Source organism: Zalophus californianus, chromosome 16 (genome assembly GCF_009762305.2).
Source record: "Zalophus californianus isolate mZalCal1 chromosome 16, mZalCal1.pri.v2, whole genome shotgun sequence".
In the NCBI taxonomy this organism is placed as follows: Eukaryota; Metazoa; Chordata; class Mammalia; order Carnivora; family Otariidae; genus Zalophus; species Zalophus californianus.
The window spans coordinates 35,513,032-35,533,464 of record NC_045610.1 but is presented as its reverse complement, the minus strand read 5'-3'; the positions used below and the strand labels follow the sequence as shown (position 1 = coordinate 35,533,464).

The 20,433-nt window shown below is 61.1% G+C and overlaps 2 protein-coding genes across 16 annotated transcripts in view; both read left to right on the top strand.

Annotated features, from left to right (window-relative positions):
• The first annotated feature begins 1,567 nt into the window (after positions 1-1,567).
• On the top strand, positions 1,568-9,572 carry SPATA20 (spermatogenesis associated 20). 2 transcript variants are annotated; one of them, XM_027626075.2, is made up of 16 exons: positions 1,568-1,743; positions 2,714-2,893; positions 3,040-3,104; positions 3,243-3,397; positions 3,481-3,624; positions 3,733-3,934; positions 4,315-4,445; positions 4,546-4,650; positions 4,878-4,952; positions 5,050-5,259; positions 5,343-5,535; positions 5,845-6,013; positions 6,277-6,488; positions 7,839-8,038; positions 8,940-9,020; positions 9,210-9,572. In XM_027626075.2, exons 1-16 carry the CDS (start codon positions 1,667-1,669, stop codon positions 9,378-9,380), a joined length of 2,370 nt encoding a protein of 789 aa, XP_027481876.2. In that variant the 5' UTR covers positions 1,568-1,666; the 3' UTR covers positions 9,381-9,572. The 2 variants fall into 2 exon arrangements, with proteins under 2 accessions (XP_027481876.2, XP_027481875.1); XM_027626074.2 differs by lacking the exon at positions 1,568-1,743 and adding an exon at positions 2,434-2,585 and having other exon boundaries at positions 9,210-9,380.
• A 4,742-nt stretch (positions 9,573-14,314) lies between these two features.
• The window catches only part of CACNA1G (calcium voltage-gated channel subunit alpha1 G), a 62,494-nt gene continuing 56,375 nt past the window's right edge, over positions 14,315-20,433 (top strand). For all 14 annotated transcript variants that reach the window (XM_027625246.2, XM_027625235.2, XM_027625247.2 and 11 more), the window contains exon 1: positions 14,315-14,969. In XM_027625246.2, coding sequence (XP_027481047.2) covers positions 14,731-14,969 — 239 coding nt within the window. In that variant the 5' untranslated portion in view covers positions 14,315-14,730. The remainder of the gene's footprint in view (positions 14,970-20,433) is intronic.

Genomic DNA, 20,433 nt, shown 5'->3' with positions numbered 1-20,433 from the left:
GCCAGTAGGCCTTGTTCTGTCCCATCCCGGTTGGCTTTTCCAGAATCCAACCATGAGGATCCTTCCTCCTTGCAACTCTCTGTCCCGTTGCCTTTGGGACACCACCCTCTCCTGGTGTTCCCTTGACCCTCCAGTGGTTCTCTCTGTATCTTCCATGGGTGCACCCCTGAGTTCCCTGAGCCTGCTCCTCTCCTCGTGCTGCTTCCAGGCCTGCACTGTCTGCACACTGAACCCCCTGATTCCTCCCACCAACCTCTCCTCTCCACACTCTCTCCACACATGCATCTCAAGGGCACCTCCAACCAACATGTCCAAAACTGACCTCACAAAATCCCGCCTGAGCCTTTCCGTGCCCCCTCCTCAGCAAATGGCCTCACCCTCCAGCATAAGCCCTGCTCTGCAAACCAGTCTTGACACCTCCCTCTCCCTCACTGCCAATCCTGAGGATGTCTCCTCCTCTACAGGCCTCAAGACCTTCTCATGACCTCCACCTCCACAGGTGCGGACCTCCACCATCTCCCCTGGGTCCTGCCAGGGTCTCCTAACCAATCCTGTTTCCACTCGTGCCCCTTTCCAGTCCATTCTCCACTAGGAAGCCAGAGGGACCTTTCCAATGCGCAGGGTCACTCCCCTGACCAGAGCCCTTCAATATCGTTCTTCTCTCATAACCAAAACTCCTAACTCACAGCTCTTGAGTCCCACCAGGACCTGGAGGCTTGCCTTCCTCCAAACTCACAACGTCATCTCTCCTCTCTCTCTTCCCTTGGCTCTCTGCCCTGCAGCCATGCCTGCCTTCCCCAGTTCCTCAGCTCTGACTCACTGCTATGCCACAGGGCCTTTGCACATCGGTTTCTACTGTTTCCCCAGCACTCCCCCCACACCCTCTCTGGACCCCATCCTCTTGTTGTTCTTCCATGGCTGCTACACAAATGTGATTTCCTCGGGGAAGCCTCTCCTGCCTCGACTCTCCCACCAGACCAGGCTCCTTTTTATATGAGAAGTCATGGCACTTCTCAAAGTGGGTGGTCCTACATTCATGTGTGTGGCTGTCAGATTAACTTCTGGCTCCTTCAACAGACTGAGCAACCCAGGGGCAGGAGCCCGGTCTCTCTCCGCCCACCACTGTACCTAAGCAGAGTGCCTGGCAGGCAGTAGGCACTCAAGAAATATTGGCTGAATGTAGCAAATGAGACAAGTGTGTAAAGTACACGATAGGACACGACGTTGGCTCATCGTTATTATTCAGGGAAGCCTTCTTGGGAGTGGGTGGGATTTGCGCAGAACCTTGAGATGGAGCGTATTTGGCCAGGTGGGTCTGGACCAGGTTGGACAAAATGACCTGAGGCTCTGGCATCCCACGGCTCTGACAGCCTCACAACCCTCCATGTTCTTCCCATGAAGGGTGATCCTCCCGCGGGCAGCTGAGTCAGCCCGATTTTGTGCACAGACGCGCGTCCTCCCAAGCCCGGGCTGCCCGGGTTGCCATCCCATGCTCGGCCAGCGGGCGGCGCGCGGAGACCAGCCACGCGGCGGCCGGGAGTCTCGGCGAAGACCCGCCCGAGGCTCGGGGCGGGGCGGGGCGGGGGGGGGTGCCCTGGTCCGCCCCTCGCAGCCTGCAGGCCTCCCTCCCCCGGCCGCAGCGTCCCGGCCTCGGCCGCCGGCAGCCATGCTCGGCGCACGGGCCTGGCTGGGCCGTGGCCTCCTGCTGCCCGGCGCCGGGTCCGGCTTCGCCGCGAGCCGCAGGTACGGGCGCGTGAGTGGGCTGCTGCGGCGCGCCTTGCGCCCAAGGGCTCCCGGGACCGGTCCACTGCGCTGGTCCCCAGTGCCTGCCCGGCCACCCCTCCTGCCTCCTCCCCACGCCAGTCTGCTCCAGACCTGGCCCAGGCAGTAACGCGCCCCTGCCCGCCCCCCCTCCCGTCTCCCCGTCCCTTCCTGCTGCAGGGCTAGCTCCCCGGGGACTCTCCTGACACCACCTGCAGGAAGCCTTCCTTGAACCCCAATGCTGGGCCTAGGGTCCTTATCCAGCGGCACCCTGGACTGACCTGTCACAGCTCTATGGCTGCAGAGGCCTGTCATTTAGGTCTGCCCTGCGGCGCCAGGCTCCCAGGCTGAGCCCCCGCCCCCGCCCCCGAGATCTGAGCCAGTTTCTGACTCCCTGGGCGGCCTGCGGGTCTGGCCTCATGGAAGTGCCCAGGGGTGGATGTTGAGTGAGAAGATCCCCATTGTCGATTTTCCTCTCGTTGCCCCCCTCCCAGTCCAGTCCCAGATCCAGTTCTTGCCCTGTCCAGCCACCAGCAGCAGGCAGCCTCCTGCCCAGATCACCAGCCCAGGCCTGCCAGAGAGATATCTCCAGCACAGCCATCATGGGGAGGGGCCCTGTTGTGGGGGAAAGAATGGAGACTGAAGGGCCATTCTGCCCATTGTGACTCACCTTGACCTCACAGTCATCATCCTTCCCACGGCCAGGTCTGAGAGGTTGGGGGAGACTAACCTGGCAGGGAGCCCCCCATGAGCCACCTTCCTTCACCCCCCCAAAAACACAAGGGGGAGCACAAAGGCCACGGTCTCCCCCGTGGTTCAGAAAGGTGGGTTGGGCTGGGAGCAGGAGGTTCCAGGAGAGGGGCCAGAGGGCAGGGGCGGGCGGCTAGTATGGGCCTCTGGGGTAGGCCCGGGGAGGGGGGAACCCCTCACTTGACCCACCTGCCCATGCCAGGGGTAGCTCCGCCCGGGACAAGGACCGAAGTGTGACGGTCAACAGTACAGTGCCCATGCCTGTTGGAGGGAAGGGAAGCCGGACCAGCTGCTCCCCATCCACACTCCAGAAGGTTCCCAACCGCCTGATCAATGAGAAGTCACCGTACCTCCTGCAACATGCTTACAACCCTGTGGACTGGTGAGGACCACTCCTGATGCCCTTTCCCCTGCAGGGCGGGGGGGGGGGGAGCAGCTGGGCTCTCAGCCCCTCCTGTACCACCCCCCGCCCCTGCACCCACCCCCATCCTGGGGCTAGTGAGTGATGCCTAACCCTGCCGGGCCTAGGTACCTCTGGGGACAGGAAGCCTTTGACAAGGCCAGGAAAGAAAACAAGCCAATTTTCCTTTCAGGTAACGTAGCCACCTTCCCTGGGATGGGAGGAAGGGAGCGGTAGTGGATAGGGGAAGCGTCCTCTGGGCCTGGGGCCTCCCAGGAAACCTCCAACCAGTCACTGGTACCCCTCCCGGCCCACCGTGGCCCCATTCCAGTGGGGTACTCCACCTGCCACTGGTGCCACATGATGGAGGAAGAATCCTTCCAGAATGAGGAGATCGGCCGCCTGCTCAGTGAGGACTTCGTCAGCGTGAAGGTTGACCGGGAGGAGCGGCCGGATGTGGACAAGGTGTATATGACCTTCGTGCAAGTAAGCAGTCTTCCCGTGTATTGGGCAGGGGGTCATCTGTGCACAGGGGGCCGCTCCCCTCACCCTCGCCCTCTCTCTGCCAGGCCACCAGCAGTGGTGGGGGCTGGCCCATGAACGTGTGGTTGACTCCCAACCTCCAGCCCATTGTGGGGGGCACCTATTTTCCCCCTGAGGATGGCTTGACCCGAGTTGGCTTCCGCACGGTGTTGCTGAGGATACGGGAGCAGGTTGGTGTGCTCCTGGGGAGTGGAGAGGGGTGGGGACTGGGGGGGGAGGTCAAGGGCGAGGGGCCCCCACTGTAGGCTGACCTCCGGGTCTGCCCCTGCCTCCCACAGTGGAAACAGAACAGGAACACCTTGCTGGAGAACAGCCAGCGTGTCACCACAGCCCTGCTGGCCCGCTCGGAGATCAGCATGGGTGACCGACAGGTGCCCCCCTCCGCCGCCACCATGAACAGCCGCTGCTTCCAGCAGCTGGACGAGGGCTATGATGAAGAGTATGGTGGCTTTGCGGAGGCCCCCAAGTTCCCCACGCCGGGTCTGTGCCCCCCCCCGCCACGCGTGTGCCACCCCCCATCCCAGCCCTCTGATGCCTGTCTGGCCCATCTTTTCTGACCGCTGGCTGGGTCATTAAGCACCTGCTCTCCTGACTGGCCAGTGAGCTCCTTCCCCCCACCCGCCAGTAGCTCGCTCGTGAAGACCTGACTTCTGGTCTGAGCGGCAACCCCATGACACTGACCTGGGTAATGATGTTCTGTCTTCCATGTTGACCGTTGACCTCCTAACCTCCAGGGTGTCCCGGGAGACAGCTTGTTGAGTGAACCCCTAACCCCAGCCTGGCCAAAGGCCTCCCGATCACCCAGATCTCTGCCCCCTGTCTCCCCCACGCTCTCACCCAAGTGCTCTTGGTGCCCACAGTGATCCTGAACTTCCTGTTCTCCTACTGGCTCAGCCATCGACTGACCCAGGATGGCTCTCGGGCCCAACAGATGGCCTTGCACACCCTGAAAATGATGGCTAACGGGGGCATCCGAGACCATGTGGGACAGGTGAGAGGGATTAGGCATTCCCTGGAGGGGGCAGCCGGAGGCAGGGGGGTGGGGACAGAGGCTGGGGTCGGCCTCTAGCCTCATGTCCTGCCTGGCACAGGGTTTCCACCGCTACTCCACGGACCGCCAGTGGCACATCCCCCACTTCGAGAAGATGCTGTACGACCAGGCACAGCTCGCAGTGGCCTATACACAGGCCTTCCAGGTGACCCCTGAACCCGGCCCAGGGCAGACACTTAGCCTGTCCACCTACCTCTGGCTGCCTCTCTAGGGCTTTCTTGGGGACTTGTGGCCCCCACCTTAACTTCACCCCTGATTCCCTCCTATATGCTCAGGCTCCCTCCCCACCCTCCTGGGAGAATGCTGACTGCCCTCTCTGTACCTAGGCCACCCCAGAGACCTCTGTTTACAGTCTCCTTCCTCCCGCCTCAGATCTCTGGTGACGAGTTCTACTCCGACGTTGCCAAAGGCATCCTGCAGTACGTGGCTCGGCACCTGAGTCATCGGGTGTGTGTCTACTGAGGCAGGCGGGCCTGGTTGCGGGAGGGCTTGGGTCCTCCGCTGCCCTTAAAGCTGGGGCCAGCCAACTCTCCTCTCCCCACAGTCTGGAGGCTTCTATAGCGCAGAGGACGCAGACTCACCCCCAGAGCGGGGCATGCGGCCCAAAGAGGGTGCCTTCTATGTGTGGACGGTCAAAGAGGTCCAGCAGCTCCTTCCTGAGCCTGTGCTGGGTGCCACTGAGCCCCTGACCTCGGGCCAGCTCCTCATGAAGCACTACGGACTCACGGAGGCCGGCAATATCAGCCCCAGTCAGGTGAGGATGCTCGGGGACAGGGGAGGGGTCCTGAGGCCCAGCAAGTGAAGGGACTTCCTCTTACAAAGGGCTGTTTTCCTCAGGACCCCAAGGGGGAGCTGCAGGGCCAGAATGTGCTGACTGTCCGGTATTCGCTGGAACTGACCGCTGCCCGCTTTGGCCTGGACGTGGACGCTGTCCGGACCTTGCTCAACGCTGGGCTGGACAAGCTCTTTCAGGCCCGGAAACATCGGCCGAAGCCACACCTGGACAGCAAGATGCTGGCCGCCTGGAACGGTGGGGCGGCCAGGCCTGACGCCTGATCCTGTTTAGATTTACCCTTCAAGAGGCCCCTTCTATACGTCAGGCAGCTGCTAGATATCAATTCTCCCTTTATCTGGTTTATCATCCCCAATTTACAGATGAACCAACCGAGGCTTAAAGAGCTTAAGTGACCCACCCCAGGTCACACACAGGGGGCAGAAGCTCTCACCCCATTGCTCCAGAGAGGTGTCAGGGCTTGGGGGGGGGGGGTGGTTGGCAAGGCGGACATGCCTGGAAGGGCCCGGCTAGCTTCTCACGACCACCAGTGTCTCCTCCCTCCAGGACTGATGGTGTCTGGCTACGCTGTGACTGGGGCTGTCCTGGGTCTGGAGAGGCTGATCACCTATGCCGTCAATGGTGCCAAGTTCCTGAAGAGGCATATGTTTGACGTGGCCAGTGGCCGCCTGATGCGGACGTGCTATGCGGGCCCCGGGGGAACCATAGAGCACAGGTCAGGGGCGGGGCGGCCCTGGAAGGCTTGTCTCCCTGGGCATCCCAGGCCCATGTCTGCCCCTCTCCCTACCTCCTGGTAGGCTCCAATCCCAGCTCTGCTGTCCGCTCACTGTGAGCTCTTAACTTCCCTGGGCCCGGTTACCCACCCGGGAAATGGGCTAAGCGCACCCACCGGAGAGTACCGGCAACGGGCCTCCTCTGGGAAAGCCGCTCTCTCCCGGGGCCTGTCTCCAGCTCCTTCTCTAATGCCTGTCCCCCCAGCAACCCGCCCTGCTGGGGCTTCCTGGAGGACTACGCCTTCGTAGTGCGGGGCCTACTGGATCTGTACGAGGCCTCGCAGGAAAGCTCCTGGCTCGAGTGGGCTCTGCGGCTGCAGGACACGCAGGATAGGCTTTTCTGGGACTCCCGAGGTGGCGGCTACTTCAGCAGTGAGGCCGAGCTGGGGGCTGGTCTGCCCCTGCGTCTGAAGGACGGTCAGTGGTGGGTTGGAGCTGACGTGGACCCAGTTAGGGCTTGGTTTTCCCTGGGGGAGGCATAAGTGAAGCGTAATGGGTAAAGAGCCAGCATGGGTTTGCATCGCCACTGCTTATAACCAATTGACTCGGAGTTGGTCTCTTTATATTCCAGATCCTCAGTTTCTTAATATGAGCTAACAGAGCTAATGTTGGTACTAACTCACAGGGTAGACATAGAAACGAATTTAGCTATTTGGCGGAACATGGGGGGTAGCAGTAACTGGCGTGCCTGGAGTCACATATCACACAAGGCTAACCCTCACGAAATACAGTGTAGCAGGGGAAACAGCTAATAAACAGTAGTGACTAATACACGAGTGCATGCACAGATGCATACTTGCAATGTGAGTGCCATCAGGAAGTAGACGCCGGGCCACTTCTGTTTTAGTACGGCTCACCATCACCTGACGCGTCTGGTCTGTTCATGGTCTCTCTCCCCCAACTCAAATGTAAGCATCTCAGGAGCAAGACTTCCTTTTCCTTCTACATTCCCAGAGTCTAGCGTAGGCCCAGCACATAGCAGGTGCTCCATAAATGTTAGGTGAAGGAATGAAAGGACCTTGAGAGAGAACAACTGCGGGGCCCAACTCAGCCAGGGGGAGATCCGATCAAACCGAGGACAGGCGTCATTTAGCCAAGGGTTAGGAGGAGCCTGGAGGACGGAGGATGGGGCCGAGGCCAGAGGAGGGGAGGCGCCCATGAGGGCAAAGCTGGATCTCTGCAGTGTCTTACAGGCATGGCAAGGAGTGGAAATCTCTGACGGGTTTTAAGTAGGTTGTAATCTGGTCCAGTTAGGTCTAGGAATATCATTCTGACTGAAGGTGGACAAGGGACCTTCCGAAGCGAGCAGAGGAAACTGGGTGACCCGTTAGGAGGCCGTTAGTGGCATTCATTCGGGGCGAGGGCTGGCCACAGACAAGCTAGAAGTATGCGATGGGGAGAAGTGGTGGGATTTAGTCTACTCTGGCAACAGACCCAGTAGATTCTGGGTGGATTAGAAGTTGGGGAGGGGGGAGGGACAAGGATGGTGGCACTCTGGTTCCAGCAGCTGGGTGGCTGGATTGAGGAATCCACAGTGAGATGGGGGACCTGGGGGACCAAAAGTTCACCCTGGGGCAAATGGCTGAGAGAACAAAAGATCAGCAACTGTTGGTGCTGGCCTTACCATCCGAGCTGGAGCAGGAGTGGGCGGGGTGGGGGGGTACTTTTTTCCATCCCATCCCCATCCCCCCACAACTGTGGCCACAATCCTGGGGCGGGGTCCCGGGACCCAGTGAGCCTCCTTCACTGCTCCGCTTCCCCCTGCAGACCAGGATGGCGCGGAGCCCAGTGCCAACTCTGTGTCAGCCCACAGCCTGCTTCGGCTGCACGGCTTTACGGGGCACAAAGACTGGATGGACAAGTGTGTGCGCCTGTTGACCGCCTTCTCTGAGCGCATGCGCCGTGTCCCCGTGGCTTTGCCCGAGATGGTCCGTGCCCTCTCAGCCCATCAGCAGACCCTCAAGCAGGTGGGTGGGGCGGGGGCAAGGGCACTGGCGCTGGGACCCTGGGTGGAAGGGGATCTGGGGCTGCAGTAGGGGATGGGGACATGGGTGGTACTCCTGGAGCCGTCCCCCAGAGCTCAGGTCTGTGAGTGTGTGGCCGTCTAGGAGTATGTGTGCAGGTGTCTTCATGGGGATGTCCGTCTGAGCTGCTCTACTCAGCAGAGGTACCTGAGTGAGTGCGCATCTGAGGGGCCAGGCCTCTGGCATGGGCAAGTGGCTGTATGAGCACCTGTTGCTGGGGTTCTCAGTGCAGGGAGGGTGGGAGGCAGGGATTAGATATGGGTCCCTGTGGCTGGTGAAGCATTTCTCTGTAGGTCTCTGTGTGTCTGTGTAGCTGGGTCTGCCAGTGTGTGTGTGGCTATATGCTTACCTGCGTGCCAGTCCCTATTTGCGTTATTGCTGCATGTGCATATCTAGATATGTGTGGCCCTGGGGGTGTGTGACTGTGTGTGAGCAGGTCTGCTGAGCGTGTGCCGGTGAGCGTTCACCGGTCTGCATTTGCCTGCCTGCATGTGCATGCCCCGTGTTCAGGTTATATTTGCATGTTTGCCTGCATGTCTCTGTGTATATGTGTGTGTGTTGTGTGCTGGTGTCTGCGCCTATGGGTACGTCTCCCTGTGTTCGTGTCTGTGCCACTGTGTGGGACACCGTCACTTTGTGTGTTCCCGGGTATGTGTGTCCACGTCCCCACTTGCTGAGCTTGCATCTGAGGCAGCCTCCTGGCAGCTGGTCTGGAGGAGGCTGAGCCAAGTCTGTGTTCCTTCCTGGGGCTATAGTGCAGAGTGGAGGGAGGATGGGGAACCCCTGGGGGGTCTGGTCCAGCTCCCTGCACCTGACCCTGGAGTTACCCTTCTGCTCTGGCCAGATCGTGATCTGCGGAGACCCCCAGGCCAAGGACACCAAGGCTCTGTTGCAGTGTGTCCACTCCATCTACATCCCTAACAAGGTTAGAGTCTGCGAGCCCAGCCCCTGCCTCCAACTCCCCTGCCCAGCGCCGCCGCCCCCCCCCCCACCCGCCCCGCACCTCTCCACCATCCCCTCCTCTGGAGGCCTGGGAGAGGAAAGCCGCGTGGGCCCCGCCAGCGTCGCAGCACCCCCCAGCCCCCGGTGACCGTCTACTCTGCTGCTCCCACAGGTGCTGATCCTGGCCAATGGGGACCCGTCCAGCTTCCTGTCCCGCCAGCTGCCCTTCCTCAGCACCCTGCGGCGGCTGGAAGACCGGGCCACGGCCTACGTGTGTGAGGACCAAGCCTGCTCGATGCCCGTCACGGAGCCCTGCGACTTACGGAAACTGTTACATCCGTGACTGCCTCGGCCACCTCAGGCAGGGGCAGGAGGCCCAGCTTCCCAGCTGGCCGGAGACCCAGGCCCGGTAGAGCCCTGAGCACGCTGTGGCCATCCCTGGGCACCCTGTCACCGGGTGCCCTTGGCCATCCTTGCCGCTTCCCCCATGGGCACCCACTCACCCTGGAATAAACCTAACAGCATCCCGCGGGAACCTCGGGGCCTCTGCCTTGCTTGTGGGAGGGGTGCGCCGCTCGCTGACCCCTCCGCCTTCTCCAGGGACGCTGCCCCAGTCCGTGGTCATTGCAGCTCAAGTGAAACTCAGGGCAGGGGGCCCATAATGACCACCAGCTTTCACACAAACCAGTCCAAGGACGGTTCTCTGTCATTTGCAACATCTGTTGGGTTGGAAGTCCTTCTCCAAATCTGAGTCCTTCCTGCTGCAAGGGAAAGCTAGTACTTTTCTGTGACCGGCTCCTGTCCCTTCGGATGCTCGCAAGTCCTGCCCTTGGCATTCGCATCTTCACGGACCCCAGAAACCCCATCTAGAAACTTCCACCTCGGGGAAGGCACTGGGAAGCGTGCTTTGGGGAGGGCGGGTGTAGTGGGCTGGGGCTGACCGGTGGGGAACGGGGAAGGAGCTGTCTCCCTCCCCACAGCCTTCAAGGGTCTGCTGGGCCCGGGCACCCTCACAGCCCCAGAGCCAAGCAGTACAGACAGCCAGAAGAGGCTGCTAGAGATGAGAGTCGAATGGGGCCACTGCTTGTGAGGACGACAGCAGGGGGGAGGAGTGGGAGACTGGACTGTCACTGCAGGGTCTGCACATGGTCACACCCAGCCACACACGGTCAGTGGGACCAGGCCCAGCTTTGACTAGGCAGCTGGGTCCTCGGTGCAAGCCACCGTCCCATCTGGAGGGGATTAGGGCTCCGGCCAACAAGGTCAGGTGGCCCTTTTCTGGCTGGAGCCTGCTCAGCCTCGGGCAGGAAGTCTGAGGCTTGGGCGAGTGGAGCCGGGTCTGGGGGGCAGTGAGCGGAGAGGGGGGAGATGGTGAAGCACAGGTGGCCTTTTTGGCAGCGCCAGCCCTGGCTCTGGAAAGTCTAGGCAGTTTGCAAAACCCTCTGTCTCCGTCTCACTGACCCTCACGAATGAGGTGACAAGGCAGGTACCTCTGGCCACCTATGGGTAGATACTCAAGGCCCAGAGAGGGTCAGAGACTGGCCCGAGACCACTCAGCACATCTGGTTCTTTCCACGGTCTTCAGGGGACAATAAAAACCGCTGAGCCTTCCTCTCCCCCCACCCCTGCCCCAAGGAGGTATTGAGCCTTCCTCTCCCCGCCCGCCCAGGAGGTATAGTGCGGCTGTGAAAGGGGGTGCATTTGGTGTCTCCCACCCCTCTCTAGCCAGTCTTCCCTCTGCTCTGTGTCCTCCTTCCATTCCCCTGGTACCAGGCATGCATTCGACAAAGGGACACTGTAAGTTCAAAGGAAGGAGTTAGAGTTAGGGCCTTAATGGGTTAGGCTTCCGGGAGAGCTAGCATTTTCTGACTAGGGCAAGGCTGAATATCTGGCTTGCTCAGATACGGGCTCTTACGTCTGCTGCCTCTCTTCCCTTGGCAGGGCTGTCCCAGAGGAGCTGGGGGCCAGCGCCAGGGGAGATCGGACCTCACAGTTGGAGAAGTCACTTCACTAAGTTCATCTGTCTGAGCCTCAGTCATCTTATCTAAAAAATGGGACAGCCACCACACAACTCCCAAGGCTGCGAGGTGACGACATGGGATGATGTATCATCGCTGAGCAGAGAAGGCTCACAGATGGGAAGATCGTCTCAGTTCCTGAGGGAGCCAGCCAGGCTGTGCAGGAGGTGTAAAGGGGAGAGGGTTGGAGGGGGCTGAAGGGGCTGGCAGAGCAGGTCCTATATGAAGGCTCTCCCTCAAACCCCAAAATCATCTTAGAGAACACTTAGGCCTGACTTCTTTGTTAGGAAACTGAGGCCCAAGGAACTTCCTGTGCCTCATTCTCCTCCCTGCCTGAGGTTACTCATTCATCTAAAGAGATTTATGAAGTATGGGCTACGTGCCAAGCTGGACCGGACTAGGCTCTGGTGAGCAAAAGGGACGTAACCGTTGTCCTGAGGGAACAGAGAGCCTAGAGGGGCAGAAAATCATTTCATGACTACACACCTTAACATCAAGTGCTATGAGGGTCCAGATTCTTGTCTGGCTCAGGACGGTGTCCTCAGCATGTTGACACATAGTAGGCACCACAGTACTTGCTGAAAAAGGGGCACTCTGAGGGGGTGATGGCAGAGCCGAGGCTTGGAGGGTGGGAGTTAAAGATGGTTTCACGCCTCCTTTTGCCTTCTCTGTAGGTCCTGCCTCCCTCCTCCCCATCCCCCCTCAGGCGAAGAGAGCATCTCTGACTGGATGTCAGAGTCCTCCGGTGCCCCAGCCCAGGGATCGGGATGCCTTAGGTGGCAGGTCACCCCGGGTCCCAAGGCCAGGGAAGTAAATGTGTGTCTGCCCCATACTCCGCTCCCTCTCTGGGTATGTTCTAGAACAGAGTTCAGCTCAGAGACAGAGGTGGCCTGGATGATGGATGGAGGTGTAGGGCCAGCTGACCACCAGGAAACCTGACCATTGGGCTGGGCGAGCCTTTCTGAGCTCGTCCTCCCCTCTGCAAAGAGGGTATGATTAAAGTCACTACCTCCTGGTGTCAGCCCTGGGGCTTTTTGACCCTGTTGGGGAAGGGCAGGCCCACTAGGCAGACTGCCACCTGCGGGAGGGACGAAGGTGTCAGACACGTGGAGTGAACCAGAAATAGGCCCCTCTCCCAGAAGACCGCTGAGAGTTCAAGCCTGGCAGGGCACACGCGGAATGAGAGCAGAGACTCCCGCCAGGAGGGAAAGGCACTTAAGGGATCGGCTCATTAGCATGAAATGCAAATGAGCTCGGCCTCATTTGCACAACTCGGTGCCCGGATTCGGCGAAAGGGCAACCCGGGAGGCTGCAGCGGCGTGGCCCTCCCCTCTGCACTCCCTGCAACGCGCCCTCGAGGGAGCTGAGACACCCACCCCAGGCGGCCCGAGGCGCGCGGGGGCTGCGCGGGTGGCTCAGCCTTGGAAGTTGGGGGGGGGGGCGGGGGCGGGAGGTCACCCGGTCCCTGCCTCCGCCTCTCCGCAGTGGCGTCAGCGCCCCGCGAGTCTCAGCACAAAGAATTGACTGACCTGCTTGGTTCCGCCGCCGTGTCTACCTTCCCAGAGGTGGGAAGCGCTTCCTGACATCTAAGGCTCGATGCCCTCCGCGCCCCACTTCACTCCAGCGCCCAGCACTCCCGCGGCGCTCTGCTCCCGGGCACCTGCAGCCTGCGGGGCGCCGGTGGGAGAGGGCTGGAGCTGACTGAGCCCGGGGACTCGGGGAGGTGGGGCGCGGCGAGACCCGGCCGTGCACGTGCGTGTGCGCTCGCGGAGAGCCGCCGACCCTGGAGGACCCGCTCCGGGTAGAGCGGAGGTGTGCGGACAGCCTCCCAGCCATACTGGAACTCCAGAGGGGAAAACTGAGGCACGGAGTGGGCGGGGGTGGTGGTGAGACTTTGCAGGTCAAGACTCAGAAAGCCCAGCTCCATGCTTCCACCCCCTCTCACACACTCGAGGCCCCCGCAGGTCCCTTCGCGGGAGCCTCTCTCTGCTCCTCGGCTGCTCTGGGGGCCCTGGGCCCTGGGACCGGCATGACCTGTCTGAGGCCACGTGTTCAAGCGCGAAGCCCCCCGCGGGAGATCCACAGCCTTCGAAGGACCTCTAGGGGCAGAGGGGATGAAGCTCGGGAGTGTTGACGTGAGGTCAGGGTCGGCGGGTCAGGGTTAGAAGGTCAGGGTCAAAGTCTCAGCAGCGGACCTAGGAGAGGGGTCTACAAGGCCAAGAGGTTGCTGGAAAGCACGCCCAGACCTTGCTCGCCCCGGACTTCCCTTGGCTCCGCCCATTTCCCCCGAGACCGCCCGCCCTCCAACCTGAAGCCCTACCCCGGGGACGTCCTGCTCCGCTCCTCCCCTTCTTCGGTCCTTCTCCCAGGTTCGAGTCCAGGGTGGGCGACTGATCAGGTGGAGACCCAGGATTTCGCCCTGGGATCCTGGTCACACCCCACAGCCCGGCTGCCAACCTCTCTTCTCCAGGCCCGCCCAGAGCTGAGCCCCACCCTCCGGCTGTGGTCCAATTTTTAGGGGTCGTGGACAAAGGATGCCCCGGGGCCCGCAGCGCTATCCCAGGACCCGGCGCCGAATACTCTGATTCCCCGGGGCTCCCTCCAGGGGAGTCCCAGAGACCCCAGCGGCCAATAGGAAAGTGGGTTCGGTCTGGGTAGCCGTCTAATTGGCTCTGGCCTTCGGGAGCGGACCCAGGGGCAAGGGGAGGGGACCCAGGGGCAAGGGGAGGGGAGAGGGGCGGTCCCGGGCTTCGGGGTGGGAACCGGATTCCAGCTGTGGTTCTCTCCCCCGGCGCCCCCGCCCGCTCTGCCACGGCGGCCCGCCAATGGGCGCGCGGCTCTGGGCCGGCGGCGCGCGGGGATTGGCCGCGAGGCTGGCTGGGGAGAGGCGGGGCCGAGGCTTGAAGTTGGAGTGAGGGATCCAGCTGTGGTGTGCGCCGGGCTCCTCGCCGCCGCTTTCGCTTGCTCGCTCCGCGTCTCGGCCGGAGGAGGAGGCAGTGGCGCCGGCGACAGCTACGGCAGCGGCAGCCACCGCGGCGGCTGCGGCGGCGGCATCTCCGCCTCCACCCCCGCCCGGGACGGCCCCCCACCGTCTCCCCGCCCCTCCCGGACCGTGAGCCCGCCGCGGGGCGGAGGAAGGAGCCGCCCCCCACCCCCTCCAAACCCACCCCCAAAGAGATCCCTCCTCCCCTCCCCCCGCCGCCGCTGGCGCGGAGCCGGGGCGATGCTGACCCCTTAGATCCTGCTCCAGCTGCGCCGCGGGAAGAGGGAGCGCCCCTCCCCCGTATCCCCCGCGCTCTGACCCCCTTCTCTCTCCCCCTCTCCCGGCCGCTTCGCCGAAGGTAGCGCCGAATCGGGCGACCGGAGCCTGGGCGCGAAGCGAAGAAGCCGGAACAAAGTGAGGGGGAGCCGGCCGGCTGGCCCGGGGGCCCCAGGAGCCCTGGGGAAGCGGGACTCGCGCCGGGCGGGGCTTCCCTGCGACCCGGCGCCCCGCGGGCAGCATGCCCCTGCGGGCAGGGGGAGCTGGGCTGAACTGGCCCTCCCGGGGGCTCAGCCTGCGCCCTAGAGCCCCCCAGATGCGCCCCCGCCGGGGCCCCCCGGTGGCGTGAGGACACCTCCTCCGAGGGGCGCCGCTCGCCCCTCTCGAGACCGCCCGGGGCCCCGGCTGGCCAGAGGATGGACGAGGAGGATGGAGCGGGCACCGAGGAGTCAGGACAGCCCCGGAGCTTCACGCGGCTCAACGACCTGTCGGGGGCCGGGGGCCGGCCGGGGCCGGGGTCGGCGGAAAAGGACCCGGGCAGCGCGGACTCCGAGGCGGAGGGGCTGCCGTACCCGGCGCTGGCCCCGGTGGTTTTCTTCTACTTGAGCCAGGACAGCCGCCCGCGGAGCTGGTGTCTCCGCACGGTCTGTAACCCATATCCTCCAGGGCACGACGGCCGGGCTGGGGGGTCCGCAGGGGGGCGGGCCGCGCCGCCGGAGGGGACCGAAAGCCAGGTGAGTCGGAGAAGTGAGCCTCGAAGGTGGGCAGATGAGAGGGGGGCTGCTGAGGGAGGGAGGGGGCTTCAGAGTGGGAGCGGAGACGCGAGCAGGTTTGGCTGATACCCCAGACGAGCCCCACCTCGGTACACACACCTCAGTCCTCCTTGGGGGGCTGGGATCCAGGCCAGGAAAAGAGAGGAGACGTGCCCCGCTGGTTTGTAGCTGGATGCTCTCCAGATGTGGGCAGGGGAGGGTCGTCATCCTCCAGATGTGGGAAGCTTCGGGAGCCTGGGAGCTCTACTCCGCCCGCCGCCCGTTAGCGAGCTGGGTTGGGTTTCCGAGTTTGGGGGGGTGGGGTGGGGAGGAAGCTGCGGGGACGGGGGAGGGGGGACTGCGATCTCCTGGGTTTCCCTCCTGCCCCCGCTCCAAAGTTTGAGGTGGATTCTAGGGTCTGATCCCCACCCTCAACCTGGTCCTTGAGGCTGGGGTTTTTACTGACCCAGAGGGAGATGTTGGGGGGCGGGGACCAGGTCCTAACTCCCCCACCCCCACCCGCGGGTTGGAGGCACAACAAGGAGATTCCGGCGGCGGCTGATGTCAGGGGCGCAGAATGAGAACAAGATGTGGTGGTGAAGGGGAAGCTGTCTGCCCCCAGAGCTGGAGTAGAGACCCTTTCAGCTGGAGCCCACTGCCCGGTGCCTCCCTTCTTCCCAATTCTTCATTCAGCGCCGGGTGCTTTGTGTTGGGGTTGGGGAGTTTTGTGCTAGATTTTTGTCTTGTGGAGCGAAAGACTGTGGCGAGAGCTTTGGCCAGCGGGGGATGGGATTAAGCCGGTCCAAGTTATTACCCTGTCACAAATACAGAGTGCTCCCGCCTGTCGGCAGAGCAGGTATGGGAGACCGCAGCCTCGGAGAAAGTATTGGGGGAACAGTGAGGCTGTGAGCTGGTTGGCTAAGGAAGACTCGGGTTCGGCACCCCAGGGTCTCCCCCTCGGCTGGGTTTGTGGAATGCAAGCCCCACATTCCGGGGAGATCGATTTGGCACTGCTCTCTATCCTCCTCCTGGTCTGGAGTGATAGGGGAGACCCCAGCCCCCTCAGCCCCCTGGCCTCTCCCCTTCAGCCCCTAGCACAAAGCGCCGCTTAACTAATGCAGGGCTCCCAGGCTCCGGGTGGGTCCCGTCACTGCAGGAAGGAAAGGGGGGGTGCGCTGCCATCCCCAGGCTTGACAGCTTCTCCTGACTCCTTCCTCTCAGCTCAGAGGCTCTTTTGGACTGGGGTGGGAGACCTCAGGTTTCCCTTGTAAACCCTAAGAGCCCAACCGGGACTCTGCTTTGAGGGAGGTTGGGGGGGGGGGGCTTGGCGCCGCCCTCACTCTCCGCAGCTCTCTGCCTCTAGTGGGCAAAGCAGGGATGTGAACTTGGGTCCCCCCTCTACACCCCGCAGGTCTTTAGGAAGCTCCCCCCCCATTACACCCTCTCTCCATCCCTTACCCCTTCTTCCTTTCTCTCTGAGCTTCAGAAAGAGAGAGATAGGGGGTCTCAGAGGGCTCTGACTCCCCTACCTCCGCAACCCTACCCCCAGGCCCCTTTCTCCACGGTTGAGATGGACATGGGGAACTAATGTCTGAGAAGATGGGCTCTGGGCATCCCTCCTCTCTACCCCTAACCACCTGCCCTCTCCATGAATGGTGAAAAGCCCCATCCCCCTCCCCTCCTCCTCGGGAGTCTAGGGGAGGTAGAGAGACCTTCTCTCCCCTTTCCCTCCCCCTCTAAAACAACCAGACCTCTCAGCCAGCATCTCCCCACCTGCCCTATCTCTAGGTGCTAGTAGACGGTCTGGGGGCAGATTCCTTCCTTGAGGGGCTCTGGGAGGAAGCAAGTGGAGAGGGCTGGAATGAGGAAAGAGAGGTGGGACCCCAGTGCTCCTCTTGAGGATGGAGGAGCAGGCTTACATCTGGGGTGTGGGGCATTGGCATCACTAGATCTAGACAAGTCACTAAGCCTGGGTTGGCTGAGGATGGGTTGAGAACAATTCCTTGGCCAAGGGGCTGCCTAAGCTGTGCCCCACGAATCCCATCACCCCTGAGCATCAAGGGAAACCTGTATTGTCATTGCCAGAGGGGCACTGAGCTGACTCTTGGACTTCAGTCTTTCCCTTTCTCTCCTTTTGGTATCAGTGAAGCTTCGCTTGGCTCCACAAGGTTCTCTGCACCTCTGAGTCTGAGGGACATAGGGACACCTCCCCCACTAACTGAAGCTAGTTAGATTTTTGATGGCATTTTTCTCAGTCCCTCCTCCTTTAGCCGCTAACACACCAGGTTTCCTGGAGAGGAGATCTAGACCCAGGTAGGAAGTAGTGTGCCTGTGTGAATGTGTGTGTGTGTGTGTGTGTGTGTGTGTGTGTGTGTGTGTGTGTGTGTGTGTATGGGGGAAGGGAGGGCAGCAAAAGGAAGAGAGGCTCAGAAGTGCATGTGCTGGTACTGGGAAGACCAGGGGTACTCACATCAGTAGGGCCCCCCTCCTCCCCGGTTATAGGGGGAGCGAGTTAGACTTTCCAGTATGTGTTTCTTGAAGTGTGAGGGAGCGCTTCGCCTCTCCCGGGAAGGAGATCCTGAGCATTCCCTCTCCGGCTGTTGTGTCACATCTGGAAGTTTGTGTAGGAGTTTCTCCAAGCTCAGAGCCCAGCACAGCTTTTTCTCATTTGGAAATCACAGGCTGGCATTTGGGATGCCGAGAGGGGGAGTGGGAGGGGGGCCAGAGGGGGAGAAGGGAGCCTGCCAGGAGTAGGGGGAGGAGAAGGGGGAGGCCCGAAAGGCAGGAGCCCTAATGGCTTCCAGAAGTGAGTGTAAGCGTGTGAATGCGTCACTGTGTGTGCGTCTGGAGGGGAGGGGGCACCAGGAATTTCTGGAGTTTTCCTTGCCACTGTCCCAGTGCCCCAAGTTTGCCTGTTTCTCTTACCTAGGGAGAAATCTCCATTTTGGTCCTCAGAGGAAGTGGGACGGGGGTGTTCTTCCTGTCTCCTCACCAATTCCCTCCTCTCATTTTAAAACCCAAGACTCTCCAGAGGGGGTTCTGGGGAGGGGGACTGGGGAATTGAACAGGACTGGGGGAGCAGAGCACCCTCTGGCACTCCTTCTGCCCCAGGCCCACCTTCCTGCTGGGTCACACACCCACTCTACCCCGCGGAACTGTTGGGGGGCTCCCCATCACCCATAGTGCCAACTGGAGCCATTCCTGGGATTACCCCCGCCACTCAACCCCCCCTTACCCCTCCCTCGCTCCCGCCCCAGCCCTCACCCCACCCTGCCTGCCTCAGCCAGGGTGGCGACAGACACAACTGCTCACGTGTGTGTGTGTGTGTGTGTGTGTGTGTGCGCGCGCGCGCGCACTCACTCACACACACACAGAGTCACAGACGTTTGAATCAGATTTCTGGCCTATTTCCCCTTCCAAAGATTCCAACAGGCCGGCTCTCTTGTGTCTCTGGGTCTCACGTCTCTGTCTCTGGGTGGGGCCGGCTGCCTTTCTTCAGGCTTCAGTTTTCAGTTCAGCTGGAAACCTCTCTCCCCACACGCCCACAGGCTGGAGCAGAGGAGACCACTGGGAAACAGGCTGTGGGAGTGGGGGCTTGGCTGGGGGAATCCCCCTTTCCGCCTCCCCAGTGCCGGCCACACTGCTGAGCCCCTATATTGCACCCCACCCCCGGAATGCTGAATGCCCCCATAGATGCCAGCCTCTCTGTGGGGCGGGCGAGACAAGAATCCCACCTTCCCAACTCATACTAGGAGGCCAGGATTCCTGGGTCCAGGCCCATTTCCTCCTCAGTGCTCCTTAGTCTCAGATTTCCAGGCTCCAGTTGGGGAGTGGGGCAGCTGGGCGGCCTGCTTCCGTTCTCAGTCACGCCTGAGCCCCCGTGCCCCTGGAGGTGCCCCAGGCCTCCTCCCTCCTCTCCCCACCTCCCTCTCTCTTACAGCTGCCAGGCTGGGCAAGGGCTCTAGATAAAGCCCCACGGAGAGGACTCGGTTGTACATATAACATGCTCTAGTTCTCTCTCCTGGAGGGAGAAGAGGAGGAGGGATGGAAGTGGGTTTCTTCGCCCTGCCATTTCCTTTTTCTCTGCTTTTGATGGTGGGTTGTGGGGAGAAGAAAGAGCCTCCCCTCTCCTACCCACCTCCCCCTTTGGGATCCACTCCAGCCCGGACAGTTGCCATAGCAACAGTAGACATGTGACTGCACAGGTCTCTCATAGTCTCTATGGCAACCAGTGTCCCCCGTTCCCTTGGTTGCCATGGGGATTTGTCACATGGTTTCCCCCCAACCTGATAACCTGTGGGTCTCCTGTTTTCCCTTCCCTGCATGAGGACAAGACAGCAGTCTGGTGAAGGGGAGTTCATGTGTGAGGGGTCCCTTTAATTGCCATAGCAACAGATCCACACCACCTGGTGACACATCCTCCTGTTGTTATGGTAACAGAGGAACATCACACAGTGACATAAGGCCATGTTCCCAAGGAAACGAGCCCTACCCTGAGAAGGGTGAAAGACCCCCGTCCTCATTAATTATTTCTCAAATCAGATTGTCCCAAATTTCCCTGTGCCTTAGTGTCTTCCCTGTCCGTTAACTTTACCGGTAGGGAAAGGGGAAAGGTAGAGAGCAGATAGAACGTACCTGGGAGTGTGCTAAATTGCCAAGGGGGCCCCTTGAGAAGGGGTTTCCATGGTTAAGAGCTGGAGATGGGGTTATGTGGAGGCAGAATCTAGCTATAAGAGGCCCCAGTGTGAGCATGTAGAAGCTGAAGACAGAAGGAGTCCCAGCTCCTCTGTGGTGTCACTTCTGCCCCCCCCCCCCCAGTTATCAATTGATCACTGTTGAGGCAAACAAGGCAGGAAAACATGAATGGGGAGATACACTGGCTTCTAAGCAGGGAGACTGATGATTGATCAATTCATTTGTTCATTCGTTTCCCGCACGTATTGATCATCTGCTACATGCCAGGCCCCACTGTCAGCTTTGTAGGGGATGTGGACGCATGTCAGAGTGTCCCTGCCGCAGCAAGGGAGATGAGACCCGTGCACACAGATGGCATGACGGAATCACTGCCATTCGAGGGGTCCAAACAGGTGTTCCGGGAGCCCCTCTTCCCAAGAGAACTACCCACAGTCCCCCTTGCAGAGATATCTGCTCACGTGGGTCCCTTCCCTGCAGAGGAGAGGAGGGGGCTAGCTTGGGAAAGCAGACCAAGTCTTGAGGGTAATTGTGTCCTTCCCTTTCCAGAGAATCACCCCGAGGGATCTCCCTTCCCATCCTCCTTTTTCCAGGGTGACCCCTGGCTGACCCCCCTTCTGGGGAGACATCCATTGGGCTCAGGCTCCACTCTGGAAAATAGCTCCATGGAAACAG